At 38.5% G+C, this 25,445-nt stretch overlaps 1 protein-coding gene across 8 annotated transcripts in view; it reads left to right on the forward strand.

The window, feature by feature from the left end:
- The window catches only part of fam172a (family with sequence similarity 172 member A), a 365,626-nt gene that overhangs the window by 265,484 nt on the left and 74,697 nt on the right, over positions 1-25,445 (forward strand). For 6 of the 8 annotated variants that reach the window (XM_052020321.1, XM_052020323.1, XM_052020320.1 and 3 more), the window contains exons 10-11: positions 753-837; positions 21,332-21,418. In XM_052020321.1, the coding sequence (XP_051876281.1) occupies positions 753-837; positions 21,332-21,418 (172 nt within the window). Of the gene's footprint in view, positions 1-752; positions 838-9,716; positions 10,091-21,331; positions 21,419-25,445 lie in introns of those variants that run through there. The other 2 variants (XM_052020327.1, XM_052020326.1) reach the window with 2 other exon arrangements.

The raw sequence follows: 25,445 nt of genomic DNA on the forward strand, positions 1-25,445 counted from the left end.
TCACAACAAGGTAGATCGTGAGGTCAGAGTCCATCTTATCGTATAAGGGAACCATTCAATAGTCTTATCACAGTGGGGTAGAAGCTGTCCTTAAGTCTGGTGGTACGTGTCCTCAGGCTCCTGTATCTTCTACTGGATGGAAGAGGAGAGAAGAGAGAATGACCCGGGTGGGTGGGGTCTTTGATTATGCTGGCTGCTTCACCAAGACAGCGAGAGGTAAAGACAGAATCCAAGGAGGAGAGGCTTTGTCCTTTGTGAAGCATGCAAATGAAAGGCCTTTTCCATTGTAACAACTGTTCAGTAGTGCATGGTGCCTTGGATTTATAGAGGCAAACCTTCCAACAACACATTGTTGGTCTCCCTTTCACTTAAAAGTCACCAGTCAATTCTCGGCACATGTTTACATGTTAAATATAGAGGATAAATTGTTGCCTGAGCAGTATTATCAATGTCTGTATGAAAAACCTGAATTGTTTTGGCCACTGTTAGGTCATACACCCAGTCTTGCGCTATTCTGTACAAAGTTTCATACCATCAAAGAATGTCAGCAAGTTCACAAATTTATTTATGACTCTAGACTTCTTCAAATTCTACCCAGGTCTGCTAATCGAATAACTGCCTTTGTGTAACCTAATCTTAAGGCCATTGCAATTATCAAGTTATCCCAAATAATGTTGAATATAAGATGGAAACAAAAAGTTCATAAAGTTGGAATTCAGGCTCATAATATTTGCCCATATTTTGTGTTTCAGCATTGCCGTAACTGGGTGTCGAGCTCTGAACCATTGGACACGCCAGTGGAGTTTATGTTGCCGGACTGCCCACGAGTCTCTGCAGGTACTTCAGGTTATCCTTTTCTAAAAGAGTGGATGGGTTTAAGGTTTCCTTAATGGAGCTGCATGTAAAGTTGTGTAAGGAATTAACTTCAAATGTTTGAAAGGAGATGGTTCAGTAGACAAGCAATTGTTTCTGCTGGGATTATCCTATGATCTAAAACTGCTAGTTTTACGGTGATGCTGTGGTTAAGTTACTGGATGTTGTTCAGAGGCCTGGACAGACAGTTAAGAGACAAGAGCTCAAATCCCACCACCGCAGCTAGGGATTTTCAACTCAGTTAATTAAATAAGCTGGAATTTAATGAAAAAAAGATAGTCTCAGTAAAGGTTGTCATAGAACTGCTGCAGGTTCACAAAAAAAACATTAGGTTTACAATGTACTTCATGGAAGAAAATCTGCCACCCTTACCATCTGACTTATATTGACTCCAGACTCACAGCAGTGTGGATGACCCCAAACAGCTCTAGAAAATTGTTTCGATATATCACAACCACTCTGTTGAAACACCATACAAATAAAAGTAGATGGACTTTTCTTCAACCTCATCACCAGATTAATACACGGCAAAGCTGATTTTACAAAGTCCCCCTCACATCTGGAAATGAGATATCCTGCAGATTAGCCATATACTCAGAATTGGACATTAAGGTCTACATCCCGAAACCTTTCATCACAATCCTTGTGCCCATCCCATCCTTAAGGATGGGAAATCCTACCAAATAGGGTGGATCGCATGAGGAAACAGTCTGGCAATTCCTTCATCATTGCTAGGACTAACCCCTAGAATGCTCTATCCAACAATGCTGTGGAAGTACCTTCTCTAAAAGAACTGCAGTGATTCAAGCTGGTGGCTCACCACTGCCTTCTTGAGCACAGTTTGGGATGAACAATAAATATATCCTGCAATTGAACAAGTGAGAAAAAAGAAGTTACATTTTCTATGTAAACTCCCCTAATTTAATATCCATAAGTTTATTCCTCACTAATAATCACAATGGTGCCAATTATGGTCCATTATTCATGAAATATAGAAATTATGAATGTGACACATTCATAATTTATACTCTATTTCATGAATAATGGAGGATCATAAATGTCAAAAAAGAGTCTAATAATGTACTAAAACCATATAGTTCAGTTAAATTAATTTTATGTTAAAACAAAAGCAGCAATCAGTAAGTGAATGGATGAAAGTAATTCCTATAAGGGTTTTCCCAACCAACAACAGAGGAACAGTATTTACACTGGTTCTCCAAAGTTTCTGTTAGTCTTCTGCTGAAATGCTGGGATCCATAGCAAAATTCAGCCTCTCTGAACCCTATCACTGCCTTTTTGATTGAGATGTTGAACTAAGGATAGGGGCCTACTTCTGCTCCTATTTCCTTGTGTTCCTTGCCTAGAAATTAGATTGCAAAACACCAGTTCTTTGTGCACTGTTCTATGGAAAAAGTAAACATTAGCAAAGGTAGAGGACTTAAAGTGTGGACTGTGAAATTAAGAATTTTCACAATAAAACATAATGAAATGCTAACATCACAGTGGTGCCTAACAAACTGCATGTGATGATAGCCAGTCCTTGTGAATATAAATCATTGAAGTGGTGTTTAGAGAAGCTTATGGTAAAATTTAAGGAAGAGCATTTAAGTGTCTTCTAGATCAAAAATGTAAATGCAAATGGGTCAGAATAGAGTTCGACTGAGATGAAACAAAACTGTTGTCCTAAAATTATTCTTTTCTTAATATATTTTCTTTTGTAATGGATCGAAGTATAAATATATAGAACTATTTTATGTCTACATTGGAGCGGGCAAATGCATTCTATTGCACTCCTGACATGCCTTAGAAAGGTTGGAAAGATCTTGCAGAGTCAGGAAGTGATTGATTTACTGCAGGATGCCCAATCATTGAACTGCTTTAGTAGCATAGCACTTATGTGGCTGGTTCAGTGAAGATTCTGGTCAAGGGTGACCACTAGGATAGAATGGTAATGATGGTAGGCAGTGAACGTGACATATGTTGGTGAGCTGGCATAGTATGAGAGAGTGCATCTATTTGTTATATATTTGGAAAGGGTGAGATGTTCTAGAGAACAAGTGATACTGTAAAGGACCCTTATGAGGAAAGCTTAAACAATTACTTTTTGGAGATAAGAAGAATGTGAGGTAATCTTATTAAAATATATAAGATTCTTAAGGAGTTTAACAAGGTAAATGCTTGGAGGATGTTTCCCTTCATGGGCTAGTCTAGGACAAGAGGGCATGGTCTCAGTGTAAGAGGACACCCATTTATGACTGAAATGAGGAAGATTTTCTTCCCTCAAATGGCTGTAAGTCTTTGCAATTCTTTGATCAGAAATTTGAGTTGGATAGGTTCTTAATCAATAAGGAATCAAGAGTTATAGGGATAGGAAAATGGAGGAGGAAATTTGAATTAGCCATGATCTTTTTGAATAGAAGAGGATTCAAGGTGGCAGAAGGCTAATTATGGACAGCACAGCGCTGCAGCTGTCTCACAACTCCAGCAGTCCAGCTTCATTCCTGACCTACTTGCTGATTGCATGTTCTCTCTGTGACTATGTTGGTTTCCTCCTGGCACTCATGTTTTCTCCCACATCCCAAAGATACGCAGTCGACTTGTTGATTGGCCCCTGTGAATTGTCCCTCATGGATGTAGGTGAATGGTAGAATACAGGGTGTTGATTGAATCTCAGGCTGAAGTAAAAAGCCCCAAGGATACCTTGTCACAGTCAAACTCCATATGTCAGAAATCACAATTTTTTCAAATATAGTAAATAGGTTTGGATTGTGGTTTAAGATTGAAGGCAAGAGTTTATTGTGTTCTGCAGCCAAATGCTCACATGGTTATATTTCTGAAAGCTTTTCTGGTACTTAGATTTCAATTGTTTTCCCCACTGCAGTTAGTAGCAGGTGCCTAGAATACTTGGCTTTATTTTCCCATGTCTAAATATCAAAGCACACTGCGGTGAAGACTTCATTCATTTCTTTATATTTCAAATCTAGTGTGGCCAGCTGATAATGAAGATACAACTTACCATGTCATTAAATTTCCCTACAACTAATTAGCTGATCGTCAAAATATCTGTGAGATGTTGACAGATGCACACAAGTTCATATTTCAATTATGTGCAAAATTCTATTATGTCAGCTAATACAGAATGAAACACCTAGAGAGCTGAAGGTACCAGATTTTAAATGGCAACTTGGAAAAGCATTAAAGATGTAGTGCAGTTCATCCATTGGTGAAATGTAGCAGGCTTTTATTTGGTAAAAATAGCTGGATTATTTTGAAATTAGTTTTTGAATCATATTTGCTAATTGATAGAAATAGTTTATCTGACACAATGAACACATCAAATCAATCACTTTTGTTTTATTTCTCTGAATTTCCAATGCCCACTCCGTGCATCCTAATCAATGGCCTCTCCCCAAAACCTAACTGGGAATTTTCTGTCATCCAAAAGAATGGCCCAGCTTCAATTTTAAAGTAGAAAATATTTCTTTCCATTTACCCTCTTAATTCTTTTCAAAATCCTTAATGCCTCAACCAAATCACCACTTAAGCTTAAATAAAACACTAGCTAATGTAATCCCTCCACCTAATTCTTGGTGTCTGAAAAAAAATTGGATAATCTGGGGCTTCACTCCTTCCAGGGCCAAGGTGTCCTTTACAATGTACAGTACCCAGATGCTACAAAGTAGCTCTAATGTGGTTTAATTAGGACTCCCTTTACCTGTTTACATTCAGTTGGCCTTTTAGATTTATCTGACTGACGTACTTCAATGAATTGTTTACGCGGAGTCCTCGATCATGGTGGACATCCACTGTTTTTAGCTTTTCAGCATTTAAAGATAGAATTTTCTTTTTCAAAAAATTGTTTCACAATTATTTCTGCTAGACTATTCAGTGTCCTGACCAACCTTCGAGGCAGATTTCTTAATTTTAAATGCTTCTATGCTTTCGTCTTTAAACATAATGATTATCCAAGACAGAAAATTGGATTTTTCAACATATTGCAAATATGCACAATCAAAAAATATGTATTTGTTTAAACAATGTAGCTAAAAAAAAAAACTATGATAGGCTTAGATTTAATTTGTCACATTATACAATTCTAGGTTGGTTTAGAGTAATCATAATCATTGCACTGAAGAATTAACGTGCTATCATTCTGCTTCTTGAAATCCCTGTCTTGACTCTTTGACACAATCTAATTTACTGGATGCTGTGTCTTGTGAGATTACTGCTTTATTTACTACCATCCTAGATGCTACTTTATTGGTGTCACATTCATGGGATTTCCAACTGGCTTCTACCACTGGTTACAGTAATTAATATTCTGTACTCCAATTGCTACTGTGCCAATGACATTAGCAGTTGGAACCCCTTTCTTGGTATGTAATTTTGGACTCTATGGGTAGAAGTTCATTTTCAATCACATGTTGCCTGTTCCATTAATGGAACAAGATTCTGTACCTCAGAGGTTGAGTACAACAAGAATAGTGAATTTTGTGCCCAGGCCAAATTTTTACCCAGCTGTGTTCTCCAGATCTGAACACCAGCAGTCTCATAAGTAGAAGTTAAAGTTCAAATAATCTCCAGGTGATTGACATGATTAAGATTCTATTGGTGAGTAGATTTTATTCACAATTGTAGCAGCTTTTTGAAGCTCAGGATGTGTTCTTTATTAACAAATTCTGTGATGTCTCGACCTCTACTTCTGACTTTAAATACACAACTTTTTATACATTATTCGAGCAAGACTGATATCAACATTGTTTTACCTCAATATGCAAGAAAGCTCTCTGGCCCTACTTCAGCATGGGACAATAATTAGTGTAGCTACCATCACGTATGAAACAGTAGTACGTTCAGCTAGGTCATTGTGAGATTTAAGGGTATCAACAGGTTGAGGCTGAAGGGCAATCTCTCTCCTTGTTTAATCTGGTGCAGTGTCTGCTGAGATTTGCCAAAATCTTCAATGACCTCTGACTTTAAGGTGTTACTCCGTGTTTTTATTCCTTCTATTTCTATACGCATGAGGCAATGTGTACAACAGCTTCATTTGAGAGTTCATGTAAAACTATGCACAGATGATCAGCTTTCTATTACAGATGGTAGATTACAAGTTAAACCTCTTTGACATTCTTGTCTGTCACCAGGAGACTTTAAATTATGACAAGCAGCCATTTTATTTGCTACTGTGTATACATTCAGCATGTTTGTGTCAGTTTAAGCAAAATTATCTTTCATGCAAATATGCAGGAAAAACATATCCATAGTAAGCTGATACTCTTGGATTAGATTCTTTCAAGATGCTATAATATCAAACAAATTTAAGGTTTTGCATTTGCCTTCCCCTCATTTATTAATGTATTTATAAGTCCCTTGGTATCAATACAAATGAAAGATCTTATAAAGTTCTTATTTTTAATTTCACAAAGTAGAACACTTTTTAATTTACCATATTCTGTATATAGGTCAGTAAAGGCAGCATTGATATTGTGTGTTCAACTGCCTTATTTCCCAGTGCTCAATTGCTAATTCTGCTACATTAAATTTTGGTAGTCTTGCTGTGATTACACCATATTACTTAATCCTGTTTGAATCTCAAGGAAGTGCAAATCAAGTTTATGCAACCTGTTTGCATAACTTAACTCTTTAACCTCTGATCTGCACTTTACCCTTTCAAGCCCAATATATCTTTCTTGATAGAAAACTTAATGCAGTACTACATATAGTGTACAATCAAGGCTCAGAGCAGCTGAAGTATCACCTTCTAACTTTCATATTCTAAACCCTTTGGGATAAGAATGAATGCTCCTTTCACCTTTCTGAATACTTTTTGTACTGTGCTTCTGTTTTAATGGTCTATATGCACTTGTGCTTAAATCCCCATGCCACTTCATAGGTCCTGTACTCTCATCAAAAAGATGTTCCTTCAGTTTATTTCTTCCCACATTGGACACTGACTGACATCAATTTTCCCCACTTTCTTTCTGTCTTCATGGCATTTTATTATACCCCCAACTCTCTTCTGCAAAGTTAATATGCCTCCTAGCCTAGATCATCTGCAAACATCTAGGGCATTAATATGGTGAAAATCTGAAACTCCTGTTGAAATCCCTGGGAATTACCATGTCACATCATATGAATTAGGGAATCTCTCTGATTGTTAATGTCTGTCTATTACTTCCCAACCAATTACCAGCTTGCATCCGAAAACAAAGTTGCCAGTTTAAGGCACTCCGATTATATCTTCCCCTTGGGCCCCAAAGAACATAGTCTGCACTTCTACAAGGGAAGCATCAATGTGCCTCAGGCCACTTTTCAGCTGTGCCATCACAGTTTCCACATGCTTCATTGACATCTGCAATACAGTAAAGCCTATTGTGATTCTCCTGCATCAGAGGGCTGTGACTCTCGAGTAAAATCTGTTATTGACTGCACAACATGAAGAATGAACTCAGTTTATGCATGTTGGTTTATGTTGCTCAAACATTCTCTTTTGGAAGTAAAACAGGAAATGCTAGAAATACACAGCAGGTCAGAAAGCAGTTGTCAAGACAGAAACAAAATTAACCTTTGAGGTTGATGACAGCTGTCTGAAGAAAGTTTTATTGACCTTGAATGTAAATTGTATGTTTCTTTCTCCACAGATGGTGCCTGACCTACTAAATATTTCCAGCATTTTCTGTTTAATTTTTATTTCAGATTTCCACCATTTGCATTATTTTGCTTTTTGATTTCTTTCTTTCCAGCAGGAATAAGCTGATGAGTGTGGTCAACAGCAGCATATCATTATACAGTGGGTATAGCTTTATCAGTCACCCACACCTCTTGGAGTCCTATGAGTCACTTGGTGCCCTTCCCTTATTATATAATCTACATTCTTGTGGATGATTAAAATGCTGCATGATATTGAAGTTGTATATGACTCAAAGAATAACATTAGAGGGGCTGGGTTAGAGACACATGGAGCAGAGTCTAAAGCAAGTCTTTGTTTACTGTTCTTCATTATTATCCTCATGTGTGAGGATCCTTCATTTTATCTTCATCATCATCACATTCAAATTCAGGGAATCATACAGCATGTAAACATGCCCTTCGGCCCATTAACTCCCCCTGGATTCTACTACTCACCTGAACACGAAGGGTCATTTAGGGTGGCCAATTAACCCACGATCTTCCCCTTGCCATAGTTTCATTGATAGAGCTGCAGGAAAACAACACCAGGTTAAGATTGTAAGATTGGCTTCTAAAAGGATCGACAAACAGTGAAAGGTCAAGGTTTTTTTGCCAGCTTAATGATTCAAAGTACTGTAGCAAGTAAATATCAAGGTTTGCACCAGCTAACCTGAACCTTCCACAGACTCATTGATTTCACCATCTCCCACAGCGAGAGCTAAGTGTCTCCCCAGGAGCTTGATTGCCTGCTTCTTGTATGGGATTAGCTCTTTTATATCTGCTGTGCTGTTTCCAGTCACCTGACTTGCACAGATATTATGAATCTGTTTTCCGAAACAAGATTGCTTGCATTATGTAGAGACTAATGGATATGCTATATTTTAAGTAAAAAAAAGTGCAAGTAAATTTCATAAGGGAGGATAGTCACACAAGTTTCAAGTTGTAGTGTTAAAGACCAAGGGTTGATCAGTGTGCCCAGGAAATCAAAGGGACAGTGACAGTTCTCCTCTTATCTGCTTCATTAGGTCATTGATTTTTTTTCTTTGCACTAGCCTGCTGTTCCAGAAGTGAAAGAGGTAACACTCTGCCAATGCCATTTCTTTCCACATGGATCAAGATACATTTTATTGAGTTTTTCTACGACATGAACTTTCCAAGCTTTCATTACTTGCATCTCTGTTACATGAGTCTTACAGTCAGTTTTTTTTTGTTTGCTTCTCTGCGGTGGACTGAGCCCTTTTCCTTCCAGCAGTCTTAGAAGTTGAAGCCTTACAAAATTACACAAATTCCCTTTTATGTCAAAAGCTTTCATAGAATCTAGAGCTACTTATCTACTGATCTTCCAGTTTGCTGCAATTGTTCTCAATTGCTGCCAGCTTTTAAAGCTACAACATACCTGCTGGTATATTTAACCCATTTTATACAGGAATTGTACTGCATTAACGTAAATTGCTGTGGAACTAAGCTAACCTCAATTTTCAGCAGGATCAGCACTGGGATTCTCATACACCTCGGGAGCAGGAGAACATCATAGGTGGCCCCATAGTTTACCATCCTTCAGCCCATTTCAAAGGGCACATCTACTGAAATGGAGAGGGGTGGCTCAGAAAACAATTATCAGAGAATTATAGTAATTTTTTCTTGAACTTACTTTGCACAGATTATTGGAAATTGGCTGAATACCTGATGAGGCAGGTTGCACATGATCTGGGGGAGGAATTGACCTGTTGGGCTAATCTGTATTCTTGAAACAGCTCAAAAATATTCTACATTCAAGCTTCATTTGTTTCAAAAGCAGCTTCAGAGAAGGGTTCAATTTTATATGTGAAAGAGTTAAAATATTGACATTTATATATCCTTAGAGTGCTTCTTTAATATCTCTATTTTATAGTACTTTTCATTTGTCAATACAATTTTTCAGGCACATTGATTAAAATTTTAATTGATGCAGTTAGTACTGGTTAAATATGACAAATATTTTCTTCACTTTCAAAGGCAGATGTGCAGCAGCATTTTATGAATATAGTCTCAATCATAGTTGCTCCATTTGCCTGATAAGCAGGAGGTATTCAAGAAGCATTTGCATTTTATGCAGTATCTATTTTAATCATGTCATCATCTTATTGAATTATTGTTAAAAATTGGATGTTAAACCAATATTTATGTTTCACTAGGATAGATTTTCACCTTCGCCACCTGAGCAGCAATCTAGCAGAGTGGCAAGTCATCTGGTTTTCATCTGATCCAAAGCTGGCTTTTATGACAGATTGGCAATATGTGCTACTAGATTACTAGCCTGATGATGTAGGTGAAAATGCTCCCTGTTCTTTCATTTTGTACTTTGAATGTCTGTAGTTGTCATACTATGCTTTCATCCTTCCCAAATTAATGGTACTAATTGATCTTACGAAATGGAGAGAATGGAGAAAAAAACAGAATAAGTAAATAAAAAGTGGCAAATCAGTTCTAGCAACCAATCCATATGAGTTTTTTTGCAGTATGCTGTTGTTATGGTGACAGTATGGTAATATGCAAAGATAGACAAAGATTGTTGAAATGCACAAAAAGGCAATCACAAAGTGTATTTTCATGGGATGGGGAATTCATCTTGTTGGATTGCTGCTCTATCAACAATGCATGTGATCTTCCAGAGATCCTATTTATTATAATATGCTAATGATAGAAATGATGCTTTGTACTGTTGTCCATCCACTTAGGATGCCCCTTTGCTTTCTCACTGAAGTGGATATAAAGGGAAGCTTCTATGTAAGAACAAACATTTAAATTATTTTAATGGATTTTTATTGCTGATTTCTTTTGCTTTCTGAATGTATAAGAGAATTTCACATGGAAACAAATACAACTTAATGTTGCCTGCATAAAACCGAATTATGGGAGAGCTGATTGGAATTCAGTCATTTACATAAGTGCAACACAACATGAACATCATAAGAGAAAAACTGTAAAGGAAATTATGGAAGTCTGTAGGTTAATGGTTGAAGTTATAAAAACTGAACCATAATTACATGCACCATTATGTCACCAGCTATATTTGTAGGACCTAATATGGGATTGCATGGAGGCAACTGAAATGTTCTGCCATCTGCTGTAGCCAGCCTTTAAAATGGCAAAAGACAATCAGGTACTACTAATCTTTCTCCTTCAACTTTCTGTATCAGACTCCCTCTCCTAGCATTAGGTTCACCTGCTGGATCAACCAAAACTGCTGTTCATAAATGAATCTAGGAGCTAACTGCAGCACTGACTAATAATGTCAGGTTTTTCCATCTCCTTTGAAACAGCCACACCATTTCACTGCATTTTACATTCTACATTGTCTTTTGTAATCATCCTTACAAACATTCAGATTATATATTCCTATTCATCCTCATCTCAGTACTGCATCTCATTCAGCGTTTGTTTCCTCATGAGCAATATCCTCAAGGATGTGTGTGGCTCTACAGTTGTTTGCAAAGAGTGATGTGAAGGTGGGAGGTTCCATCTTCAGACCACTCATCAAGCCCTAATGCAACAAAAGAGGGAAATTTAGGGGATCTAAATATAGTTGCACAGTCTGCCATCCATCATAGATCACATATGTTGATTGTATTCTGCTGACTATGGACATTCATTAAAAGATGCCTTGTGAAAGGAGGTGGTCATGTTCATTAAGATAGCTTCTTCTGATTAGGTAAATTCTCAGGGACAGGACAGTAAGTGAGGCAGGTAAGGAACCCAAGGACAGAAGTGCAGGAGCTTAGCCTTTGCAATGATTTGCGGTTCCTTCAGCTTGTTTGGATGGGGGTGGATGGGGTAGGGGGATGTTGCACAGTGCATGATGGTGGAGGTAGGTGGTGCAAACAAGAATGTACAGGTGGTAGGGGACAGTATAGTGAGCGAGATTGGTACTATTCCTTGCAGCAAAGAGCAAGATTACAGAGGGCTGTGTTGCCTGCCTGCTGCCAGGGTTTGAGATATCTGCTCAGGGCTGACAAGGAACTAACAGTAAGAGGACATGGTTGCATGTACATACCAATGACATAGGCAGATAAACTAAGAGGTTCTGCACAGACACTATGCAAATTAAGCAGCAGAACCTCAAAGATAATAATTTCTTGATTACTTACCTGACCCACCTGCAAATTAGCATTAGCAAATAATATTAGAGAAATGAATGTGTGGCTGAACAAATAGTGTGATAGAATTAGGTTCCCATTCATGGGGCACTGGGATGGTCTATTGGGTAGTCTACACCTGAACTCTGCTGGGACTAGTATTTTAGTAATCTGTATAACTAGGGAAGCAGAGAGGATTTTGAACTAAATAGCAGGGGCACAGCATCAGCATTGGAATGCCCTGATGCAGGGCCTTGACCCAAAACATTGACCATCCCTTTGCCTTCACAGATGCTGCTTGACCTGCTGAGTTCTTCCAGCAGTTTGTTTTTACTCCAGATTCTCACATCTGCAGTCTCTTATCTCATTGTCAGAATGATTGAGTAAACCAGAAGGTGGAAACAAAGCTAAAAGTATTAATGTGGAAAATGATAAATAGCACATGATATAAAGGATTAGAGAATACAACTTTAAAAGTAAATCATCGGGTAAGGCTAGAAGTTGCAAAGACAATAAAAGAATGAAACTAAAAGTTATATATCTGAATGTATGTAGCATTCAAGGCAAAACAGAGTGCAAATAGAAATAAATAGGATCTGATAGCCACGTCAGAGGCATGGCTGAAGAACAACATAGATTGGGATCTGAATATTGAAGATTCATGACATTTAGGAAGGATGGGATATTAGGAAAAGGATGATGAGTGGCTCTGTCAATTAATGATGGTCTTAATGCTAGAAAAGGATGTCCTAGGTTCAGGAAACCAGGATGTAGAAGCAGGTTGATTGGAAGAGAAAGGATAAAATCACTTGTGGGGGTGTTAGGATGGAAAATAAGGGAAGTACTAATGAGAATTTGTCAGAAAGGTACCACAACAATCATGGGGGATTGTAATCTGGTCATAGATTGGGAAAAAGAAATCGATGGGCAAGGTAGTGTGTAAAGGGAGTTTGTAGAGTGTTTTGGGGGATAGTTTGAGCAGCACTTTCTGGAACAAACCAGAGGGCATGCTGTACTAGACCTGGTGTGGTGCAATGAGATAGAATTAAGTAGTAATGACCACAGAATCAAGGCAATCTTAGGTTGCAGGGACTATAGTATGTGACTGAAGTTTATAATCAGTTTGAGGGACAAAAGAGAAGACCAAAATAAGGGCAGTTAGGAAGGCATGAAAACAATGCCAGCTAAAGTGAAATGGCAAATTAGCTTCAGGTATTGGTCAATCAAAATGCAGTGGCAGACATTTAAGGAGAGCTTTAAGAATATGCAGAACAGATACATTGCAAGAAAGAAAAACACCAGGGGGTGGACCCACCATCTGTGGAGAACTAAAAACGTTAAAGATAGCATAATATTTTAAGACAACATTTAATTGCTTTAAGAGGGGTGGTGGGCTAGAAGATTGGATTGAATACAAAATGACTAGAAGGTTAATAAAGGAAAAAAAAGTAGGCATTTTCCTTATTTGCCCTTCCTGAATGTATTATCTTATAATTTTCTACACTGAGTTAACTTGCCACTTTTATGCCAACCCAATCAGTCCTCTTGCAGCAAGCAATTTCCTTCCTCTATAAACGACACTGTCAATTTAGATTTCATCTGCAGACTTCTCACACATGGTCCCAATGTTTAATCCCAGATCATTTGTGTTTACCACAAAAAGCAATGGCCTGAGAATGGGACTGTGCGTACCTCCTTCTTTCCTAATCCCCAGAAGTTCTGTTGACCATTACCTTTTGCTTTCTTCCACTGAACTAATTTTGAATTTAGTTTTCCATTTTCTTTTGCATCTGGTGGCCTTTTACTTTCCTGATCAATCTGTGTCAAATATCTTGCAGACAACATCAAATGTATTATCCTCATTGACCCAGTGTTACCTTCAAGCTTGTTATACATGACCTTCCCTTAAAAATTCATGCTGCCTTTGACTTTCTTGCACTTTTCCAAATGTTGATTAATACTGCCTCTCAGAAATTTCTCCAATAATTTTCCCACCATTTCTCTGGCACCACACCTATAGCCATGGAGAGCTGCAAACTATGGTGAGGGGGTTCTACTGTTTCCTCCTTTTAATTTGAAAGTGAATAAAGATCTGTTATAACATCAGAATGAATTCATCCAGGTAACTGCTACCTATTTGATTTCACAGCAAATCAGCTTATTATTCCAAAAGAGAGGAGTTCCCTTTATCCTCAATGTAATAGTCTCTCTTTTTGGAATCACTACCTCACTAGATTGGTCTCTCTTAGCATAATTTGGCAAACTGCTGAAATAGATGCAGAAATTACATCAATGGCCATAAGCATCAGGTCGCAAAATGTGGCCACTGATGTCAATGCATTTGGGAAGCATGGTTGAACCAAATCTGTTTCTTATTTCAGTGGTGAAAAGGTCACAATGATCAAAATCATTGGACTTACAAATAAAACAAGCTCCTACCTCTCGAGGACCATAGCTGCTGTTCTCTGTGAATGAATGTTTGTGTCTATATTATAACAATAGTTGTCCTTAATATGTTAGTTGTAGGACCATGCCATTAAGCCTGCATGCTGCTGTCAGTGCCAGAACTTAAAGGCAATTGTTTGATCAACTCCTTTTAAACTTCTGCATAAAACTTGGCTTTACACCCGTTGTGGTTAGACGACAGCCGATGTCGTAAAATGATCTAAGGTAGCTATAAACGTAATGCCACATTGCAAAACAATGACAAACTGCAGCAAGTATCCTATAGTTTTTGTATCTATTGCATTCAATAATTTTCTACTATATAGCTTAGAAATTCTTGTTTTCTAACTTAAAAATGTTCTGCTCTCGTAACCCAATTTCCATGCATTGCTGACCTCCTAATTCCCCCCTCCCCTCCCCCACCCTCTGTGGTAAATCGTTCCCTTTACCCATGTACTGCTTCATTTCCATTCAAAGGTAGCATCATATCCATACTCTTCTAAAAGTATAATTATTATAGGTGAGAAGGGTCGAGTAATTCATTTGTGTAGTCATGGCATGAAACTGGATTACTCCCAGTGTAAAACCTGATTACAATGGTTACTGGGTTGTTTCATGTCACTCCAGAGGTTCAATTGGGGACTTCCCATTGTGAATCACTTTTGCCTGGATGACATACTTTCCACTTCAGATGCACATAATTATGTCAATCCTTATGCAATGCTGGTTTGAAGTATTATACTAGAAATAAGGATATCCAAGCAGCATCCAGGGGACACATTCCCTTCCTTCTACCTCCCTCTCAACTGTGCAGTGTGTCCCTTTAGGGGTTGAGGGCTGAATGTTAGTTATGCGCTATGTGCCAGTAACCGCGCAAAATTGATTTGATAAAAATCACAGAGTACGGTAGTGTAGTGGTTCAGTTGCAGGGAGAGCAGCCAGTGTTCAGACCCTCTAATCCAGACACATAAGCTTGAATCACACCATGGCAGATGGGGAATTTAAATTCAAATAATTGAATAAAATTTGGATTGCTTTAAGAGAAAAAACAAATAGTCTCAAAGATAGTAATCCTGATTTTACTGGTTTCTTACAAAAATTTATCTGGTTCCCCAAGTCCAGAGCATATGTGACTCCAAGCCACCAATATCTTTGACAGCCTTCTCAATTTAGAAATTAGGGTTGGGTGGTAAATACTGCCATTGATAGTTATGTCCACATACCATTAACAAGTAATTTTAAAAAATGCTGCTTCCCTTATTAGAAAGCATTTTCTATCAGATGATACCTGCCTTGTTACACTATGAATGTTGTTGAAAAGTACATACCTAATGGCGCATCTTGAATTAGAGTATGTGAACTACACAATGCTGTTTTAATGCTTGTATTCAGCAAGAGAAAGAATTTCCAGGCTAAATTCATGTTATTTAATTTCACTTGATAAACAGGTGACATGAATGCTTGCCCATGCAAAGATAATCTACGTAGTAATTTTCTTTGAATAATGTTATATTGGATGAACTTCACTGCGAAAACAAGATTGATGTTCTGCATGTGGGATCACATTTCTGAAACTAAACTAAAACATTAATGTTAAGTCCAGCTCCAAACATTTTACCCATTTTAGAGTTCAAATATACATGAGCGAAGACTGGATAATTGTTCAGATGACTTCATTATACAGAAGATTTTGTTTCTGACTATAGTCGCATATGGACGCCAGTTTCAGTCACTAACAGTGACCATTGCTCTGTATTTCATTTATTCACTAAATTTTAGGTTTGAAGTCAGTTGAACATATAGAAATCAGTAAAAAAAAAACAACCAAAAATGACAGCTCCTTGAAACTTTTGATACTAGGTTATATTCATTCTGTTTTTAGTCTGTAGCTTTGCAAAAGTAATTTCCTGCCTCAGGCACTAAACTAAAATTATTATAAACTAAAGTAGAAAAGTTTAAAAGATAAAATCATGCTGTCATGTTTAACACAATATTAATAACATCTTGATTCCTTGAATTAGAATGCAGAAGTGTTCACTTAAAAGGCAATTGGTATTATTTTAGATCACATTAAAATCTTTACATCTTCTGGTCTTGGCAAGATAATTATCTGTGAAACGGAAATTAATTGTACTTTATTGTCAAGGATATTTTGCTTTTTGTTCTGTATGAGAGATAAATACAGTGTCTTTGAGTACCAGTCATACCTGTTCTGATTTGGTTGATATTAGTGTCACTCCGTAAAAAGTAGTGATAAAATTAGAATCAAGAATCAAACTGTTAAAAAGTATTTGCTGCAATGCCTACAAGAAATACTGTATGTTTTTAGTGTGAATCTACAGTAATTTACTTCTATAAAATGTAATTATTTTTTATAATTATAATCAAATAAGTTCTAAAATCATATTAATTTTAACGTACCAAGGGAATGAACATTTCTTTAAATCTAGAGCAGGCATCAGCAGCTAATATTACCACCAAAAAATGAAGGAGCATATCATTCCAATGCTGTGATCTCAAGTGAAAGCTTTACATGTGGCAGTGTTCATGATTATGAGATGCTAACATTCATAATTCCGATCCATCATCAATCATGCAGGTTTGAGGAACACACATTACCATATTTGTAAACTTGTATCGGCATGTGAAAATGTAGTTTTTAAATTTTTTTTGGAAGTTTTTAAATTATACTTCTACCATTGATTTGGCAAATACTGATGCTACTGGTTGGTGGTTGAACGTTAAAATTGTCCCAACCATGTCCTATTCCCTTCCTTGAATTTTCTCCAATAGCCTGCACTTTTGAACAGACAGCAAGGAGATCTATCGGAAACTGATGTGGTCCTTCTTTAAGTATGCAAGCAAAATATTATTTTAAACCTTTTGCCCCGACTTATATTTTCAATTTGTGTATGTGAGATGAAGCTGGAGAAAAAGATGCACAAGTAAAAAAACTTGACTTTACCTGATAGATGCTAAAATACTCCCCACCTTCACTTACATAAAACTGGCGCTGCAACCCGCAGACCCAGACCAACCAGAATGGCAGACATCATCCCTTCTGCCATGGCAGACTTTCCTGTGGCTTAATATTCCACCCCAGTACTAAGTCAAGCTGTCAAGGCAAAGATGGTTTGGCATTTGGTTTGGCCCTTTCACCTAATTCCCAGCCTGAGCTATAATCAGAAATCTGCTTTTGAATCAGGAATCAGGTTTTGGTGTCATTGCTATTGGTTGACAGTCAGCTCTTGCCACTTCATGATGTCTATCTGTTTTCTTGAGACAGATCTTCTTTATGTTTTGATGGTATTGCATATGGATGCCATGGGCTCTATGCTGTGACTGGGCTAGGAATATAAAACTTGTTGCGGGGTTGAGGGCTGGCCATTGGTACGTAGTGTCTGGTCCAACAGAACCGATGCTGATCATTATCTAATGCCAGTACTGCTGATCATGCTAACATTGCCTCGTTACTGAGATTTCAACTACTTGGAAGGTGAGAAGGCTGCACTAAGAGAGGTATCTCCAATCGTCTTGGACTCTTCTTACCATTTGGCTGTATATCTCCCACTTGTCATGAATGTGTGTTGGTGTTGGTACATTACTTCCCCAAGCTACAAAAGAAGTCACAAATGAACTTCTAAACATGGTAACACAAATAGCAATCCAAGTATGATGGCAATCCTTCAATACATTTGTTAGTTTTGCTTTGAATCATGATAAAGAATGTTAGGCTTTTTGATCATGGCAGGATTTTACAGTAAAACCTAGCCTTTTGCCATTTTTTATTTAATCACTTTTCATTAGAGGTTATTAGGTAGTGATCAGGAGCACGATTTTCCACTATCTCCTCCAACCCCGATGGTAAGACTGTTAGTCAAGTTAGCTAGCTTAGCACAGGAAACAATTTGAACCCGTTTCCTCCTGCTCTGTAAATCTCAGTATCTTATTATACTCAATGGACCATGATGTGTCTTTTTTTTATTTTTAAAATATGTACAGTTTGAAACTGCATACTGTAAATGTCATGCTTATTGGTAAATATTTTCAAACAAGACAAGTCATAACATGGGGCCAGCCAAGGAACTAGTGCATTGTCCATTAAAAAAAAACTTTAAAACAAGGCAAAATAGTTGATAATGCCTTTGTTATGTAGCCAATCTGAAATAAAGGGAAGTGAGATTGACAGTTGCTTGTAGTCCTTCATGCTATTACACACACTTATGTTGTCCATTTTTTTTGGGAAAACACCTTCATAAAGCCAAATGGAGACACAGGAGACCGCAGATGCTGGAATCTGGAGCAACATACAAGGCACTGGAGGAACTTAGCAGGTCAGGCAGCATCAATGGAGGGAAATGGACAGTCAATGTTTCAGGTCAAGACCCTTCTCAAACGTCGACTGTCCATTTCCCTCCCTACATTCTGCCTGACCTGCGAAGTTTCTCCAGCACCTTGTGTGTTGCTTAATAAAGCCAAATTTTGTCCTATAGCTTTATGGGTTTGTGTCCCTTTTGATTTATTTAAAATCTGTCCATTTCCCTCTATTTCCCTGCTGAGTTCTTCCAGCATCTTGTTTGTTAGTAAAGATTTAATGTTGCATATCCTATTGTTTGATTATTGATCTCTCTCAGTAAAATATGAACTATATGATGGCACATACTCATGAAAATAAGATATTTGCTCTTGTTTTAGGGGGAACATGGTTTACAACCTGCATAAATAACAAGTTGGGAAACCCTAATTCACATTTCTGACATGATCCATTGAAATATCATGCTGTTCGTAGATCATGCCCATAAATGAACTGCACAAATTGTGCCTTCAAACCAAGCTTGGTGAAAAAATTAATTTTTCCCATATATGACAAAGTTTTGATTTTTGGATCAAAGTTTTACAAATAACAACATAAGAAATAAGAGCAGGAGGCGGCCATCTGGCCCCACCGACCTGCTCTGCTATTCAATAAGGTCATGGCTGATCTAGCCGTGGACTCAGATCCACCTACCTGCCTTTTCCCCGTAACCCTTAATTCCCTTACAATGCAAAAATCTATCTGTGTCTTGAACGTAACCTCCATTTCTTCTCTGGGTAGAGAATTCTACAGATTCACTACTCTCTGGGAAAAGCAGTTTCTCCTCATCTCCATTCTAAATCTATTCCCCCAAATCTTGAGGCCATGTCCCCTAGTTCTAGTCTCCCTACCAGTGGAAACAACCTTCCTGCCTCTATCTTATCTATCCCTTTCATAATGTGTTTCTATAAGATCCCCTCTCATTCTTCTGAATTCCAATGAGTATAGTCCCAGGCGACTCAATCTCTCCTCATAGGCAAACTCCCTCATCTCCAGAATCAACCTGGTGAACCTCCTCTGCACCGCTTCCAAAGCCAGTATATCCTTCCTCAGATAAGGAGACCAGAACTGCACGCAGTACTCCAGGTGCGGCCTCACCAGTACCCTGTACAGTTGCAGCATAACCTCCCTGCTCTTAAATTCAGTCCCTCTAGCAATGAAGGCCAACATTCTATTTGCGTTCTTGATAACCTGTTGCACCTGCAAACCAATCTTTTGCAATTCATGCACAAGCACTCCTAAGTCCCTCTGCACAACAGCATGCTGCAATCTTTCACCATTTAGATTAATCTCATCTATTTTTTCTTCCAAAGTGGATGACCTCGCATTTACCAACATTGTACACCATCTGCCAGACCCTTGCCCACTCACTTAACCTATTTATCTCGCTGCAGACTCACTGCATCCTCTGCACAATTTTCTTTTCCAGTCAATTTAGTGTCATCAGCAAACTTAGATAAGCTACACTGTCCCCTCTTCCAAATTGTTAATGTACATCATGAACAGATGCAGGCCCAGCACCGACCCTTGCGGCACCCCACTAACTGCCAGCTAGAGAAACACCCATTTATCCCAACTCTCTGCCTTCTATTGGTTAACCAATCCTCTATCCATGCCCCCAACCTTACCCCCCAACTCCATGCATCCTTATCTTGTGGATAAGGCTTTTATGCGGCACCTTACTGAATGCCTTCTGGAAATTCAAGTATACAACATCCACCTGTTCACCTCTATCTGCTGCACTCATTATATCCTCAAAGAACTCCAGTAAGTTTGTCAAACAGGACCTGCCCTTCCTGAATCCATGCTGTATCTGCCTGATGGAACCACTTCTATCCAGATGTCTCACTATTTCTTCCTTAATGATAGCTTCAAGCATTTTCCCGACTACAGACGTTAAGCTAACTGGTCTATAGTTACGCATTTTTGCCTGCATCCATTTTTAAACAATGGCGTGACACTTGCTGTCTTCCAATCCGCCAGGACCTGTCCAGAGTCCAGAGAATTTTGGTAAATTATCACAGATGCCTCTACTATAACTTCTGCCATTTCTTTCAGTACCATGTGATGCATTCTATTAGGACCAGGGGACTTGTCTACCTTTAGGCACACTAGTTTGCTCGTCACTACCTCTTTAGTGACAGTGATTGTATTGAGGCCCTCCCATCACATCCATGACATCTCTCTTTGGCATGTTAGAGATGTCCTACACCATGAAGACCAACACAAAATAGTCATTCAAGTCCATTTCCACATCACCCAATATTAATTCCCACTTCCCATCTTCCAAGGGAAGAATGTTCACTTGAGTCACCTTTTTCCACTTTATATAATTATATAAACTTTTACCATCTGTTTTTATATTTTATGCTAGTTTACTTTCATAATCTATATACCCTTTCCTTATTGCTTGCTTAATCATTCTTTGTTGCTTTTTAAAGTTTTCCCAATCTTCTGGTTTCCCACTACTCTTGGTGACTTTGTATGCATGAGCTTTTAGCTTAATGCCTTCTTTTACTTCCTTAGTTATCCAAGGCTGGCTCTCCCCACCATTACTGTCCGTGCTTTCGACTGGAAAGTATTTTTGTTGAGCACCAGGAAAAATCTCTTTGAAAGTCTTCCACTGTTCCTCAACTGTCCCACCATATAGCCTGTGTTTCCAGTCTCTGCTAGCTAACTCCTCTCTCATCCCATTGTAGCCTCCCTTGTTTAGGCACAATACACTGGTTTTAGATTGAACTATTGCACCCTTCATTTGTATGAGAAATTCAATCATACTGTGATCACTCTTTCCAAGAGGATCCTAACTACAAGATCATTAATTTTATCTGTCTCATTGCATGGACCAGATCTAAGATAGCATTTTCCCTTGTAGGTTCACTAACATGCTGTTCAAGAAAGCTATCACAGATGCATTCTGTGAAGTCCTCCTCAAGACTGCCTCGACCAACTTCTGAGAGTGGTGAGTGCATGGAATGGGCTGCCGGAAACAGTGGAGGAGGCTGATACGATAGGGTCCTTCAAGAGACCGTTAGATAGGTACATGGATCTGAGTAAAATAGAGGGCTATGGGTAAGCCTAGTAATTTCTAGGGTAGGGACATGTTCGGCACAGCTTTGTAGGCTGGAGGGCCTGAATTGTGCTGTAATTGTTCCATGTTCTATGATTCACCCAATCTATGTGGAAGTTAAAAGTCCCCCATGACAACTGCCGTTCCATTCTTACATGCCTCAAATATTCCTTGGTTTATTGCCAGTGCCACTGTAATGTTATTATTCGGTGGCCTACAGACAACTCCCACCAGTAATTTTTTTCCCTTTACTATTCCTAATCTCTACCCAGATGGACTCAGCATTCTGCTCCTCGGATCTTATATCGTCTCTCACTATCACCCTGATCTCATCCTTAATTAAAAGAGCTACCCCACCCCCACCTTACCTTCCTGCCTATCCTTCTGTATTACCTGATATCCTTGGATATTTAATTCCCACTCATCTCCACCCTGCAACCACATTTCTATAATGGCCACTAAATCATACCCCTTTGTACTGATTTGTGCCACAAGTTCACTGACCTTGTTTCAAATATTACAGGCATTCAAATAAAGTACCCTTCCACTCATTGTCCTTTTAGAATCTAGTAACCTTTGTGTTTGACTTCTACTTTTCTCTTTTCTAACTTTTGTTCTGGTCTCTGCTTTGCTTCCCTCTGGCTTTCTGCATGGATTACCTTCCCACTGCCATATTAGTTTAAACCCTCCCCAACAGCACTAGCAAACAATCCCCCTCAGATATTGAGTCCTACATTGGGCAGGAGGAGCATGACACGGGTCTGAGCTCACCTGCCATGACTAAGAAGCTTTGAGGGAAAATAAAGAGACAAAAAAAAAATGAATAAGAATCTACCCTCACCTTACCTTAGTGCTGCTCACCCTCCTCACTGAAGCCTGGTATTCACTCTCAAAATGGCTGCTCCAAAATAGACACTCTACTTGACCCTAACTTTTTACTAGCTGCTGATAATTAGCTAATTAGCCAATCACCTATTAATTAACAATTAGCTGACGTACCTCTTAAATTCCTGCAAGTGAAACTCACAAGCAAGTGGGGAGACTCACTTCTTTTCAAATTTCCCGCTCTCACCTCAAGTCGCCAACTCTTTAGCTTCCACTTCTTCCTGTAAGGCCTCAACTCACCACTCTAACACTGGCCCACTCACACAATGGCCGCACCAAAATTGCTGCTCCGCTTGACCTTTACTTCTTTTTATTGGCTGCTGTTAGCTAGCCAATGAGTCAATTAACTATTAACAACTTGAAAATGTGCCTCTTTTAGACTCCTGCAAGGTGAAACTCCCAAGCACAAGCACAGAGACTTACCTCTTTTCATATCTCCTGCTCCCAACTCCTGCAAGGTGAAAGTCACAAGCCTGTTTCACTGTTTATAGTTCTTTGATGTATATTTGATGTTTTCAAAGGATGATCCCTCTGCATGTAAGAACATACCTGGTGTTTTTCTGAATCTTGTGAATCTCCTTCAGTAACTCAAGACAAATCATTGGTTGTGAAGTGAACCATGCATTATGACTGTAAAATGATCTAGATAATTACCATTACTCCATATAAATAAAAAGAGGGACACCACACCATACCAAAGAATTGTCTGCAGCTGTTTGACAATCTGTATCTTTGTCTTATTTGGTTAACTAAAATCCAGTGAGGTGATAAAGTCAAAACTGAGATCAGATTGTCCAGGAGAAACTCCAAATAGAAGAGTAAAACAAATCTTTGGAGAGAATACAGTTACATTAATAACAACTTTTAAGGTATTGAAGTTACATGAATGGACTTCAGGGATTAATAAAAATCCTTCTTAAATAAATAATCCATTTGTCTGTGTGTCAGGTGGCGTTCTGGCCTGCTTGACTAATATGATTAGGATATAACCACCACAGCCCTAGGCAGATCTAATTTTAGCTTTAATCTACTTCTTAACCTTCAGAGAACTAATGTAAACAGTGCCTACCAGTGGTTAATTACATTAGAGTTTCTATTTTACTGAAGTGCAAGGGCAGTAGTACTGAATTAGCATGTAGAAGAAAAAGTTAACAAGATTACTGTGAATAATCAAGCCATTTACTTCTTCATTTGGGCCTCCTTCACACATCACTCCCAGCTTCTGACTGTGCAGAAAAACTGTTAATTATTTAACAGAAAAATATAGCATGAAAACATATCTTGTGTGGATTCTAAGTGGGACATTTTTATTTAACGGGGTGTGGGCATTGCTGGCAAGCTAGCATTCATTGTCTACCCCAAATTGCCCTTGTGAACGGGTGATGAACTGACTTGAACTGTTGCAGTCTTTCTGGTCAAGGTGCACCGACAATGCTGAAGAGGAGGGAGTTCCTGGATTTAGACTTGGTGATAATGAAAAAACAGTGATAATGTTTCTAAATCAGGATGATGTGAGGTGAATCTGCAGGACTTGGTTCTCTTGACCTTTGTGCTGGTAGAAATTGTGGGTTTGGTTTCAGTAAATGCAGTGCATGTTGTAGGTGCCCTACACTGTAGCCACAGTGCAACCGTGCACTGAGGAACCCCCTGCCTGTCATTAGGATTTACCTCATCAGTTCTGCTATGGACCTATCACAATGTGCTGACCAGTGCTGCCAGATCTCCTCTGTGGTGCATTCAGATATTGGAACCTTCTACTCCGGCTAATGGGCAATAGACATTATAATATTGTGAGATAACAATTATATCACATAAATTGTAGCATAAATCTAAGCATTTAAATTACTGATTTAAGTGGATATTTTCTAATTGCTATATTTACTATACTATATCAAGGGGAAAAATTTAAAAGGGATATGAGAGGCAACTTTTTCACACAGAGCGTGGTTGGTATATGGAACAAGCTGCCAGAGGAAACTGTAGAGGTGGGTACAATTACAAAGTTTTCAAAGACATTTGGACAGGTACACGGATAGAAAAGGCCTAGAGGGATATGGCCAAATGCAGGCAAATGGGACTAGCTCAGATAGATATCTTGGTTGGTGTGGATTTGTTGGACCGAAGGTCCTGTTTTCTGTCCTTCATGATGCTATGACTCTATGACGTTTGCTTATGCTTATGTTATTTAAGTATTACGTTTCATATTCATTTTTATGTTACATTCACTTTGCTGGAGTTATACTGCATGCCTCCCAAAAGTCAGCAGAAATTAGAGGAACAGATACAGTACGTAAGCAAATTACAGAAAGGTATAAAAGCAATAGAGTTATATTAGTGGGGGATTTTAACTTTCCCAATATTGACTGACATTGTCTTAGTGCAAGGAGCATAGATTGGGCAGAATTTATTAAGTGCATCCAAGATAGTTCTTTGAGACAATATGTAAATAGTCCTACCAGAGCAGTGGCTCTTACTTGACCTTATCTTAGGAAATGAAACCGTACAGGCGATGGAAGCATCATTTGGGGGAACATTTTGGGAACAGTAACCAAAATTTACTGTTTAGGTTTCTTTAAGTTTCAAGGTAGTTTTAGAAAGGGAGTTGGCTCTCAAGTTTAAGGTCTTAAAATGGGGGAAAGCTGATTTCAATAGCACAAGAGAGGACCTGGCAAAAGTAGATTGGGTGCAGTTGCTGATAGGTAAAACAACATTTGACAAGTAGGAGTCTTTTAAAAGAGAGTTATCAAGAGTTCAAGGCCAGCATGTACTGGTAAGGATGAAAGAAAAAATGGCAAGATTAGAGAACCTTGGATAACAAAGGTTATTGAAGGTTTGATCAGGAAAAAAAGGAAGCATATGATGGGTATCGGCAACTTCAGTCAAGGGAGTCCCTTGAGGAATACGGAGGGTTTAGGATGTTACATAAGAAAAAAATTAGGAGGGCAAAAAGTGGGCATGAGATCCTTGCAGGTAAGATTGAGGAGGATTCAAAGTCATTCCATAAGTATAGTAGGAGCAAAAGGGGAGCTAGGGA

The sequence above is a fragment of the Pristis pectinata genome, chromosome 7 (assembly GCF_009764475.1).
Source record: "Pristis pectinata isolate sPriPec2 chromosome 7, sPriPec2.1.pri, whole genome shotgun sequence".
Taxonomy (NCBI): Eukaryota; Metazoa; Chordata; class Chondrichthyes; order Rhinopristiformes; family Pristidae; genus Pristis; species Pristis pectinata.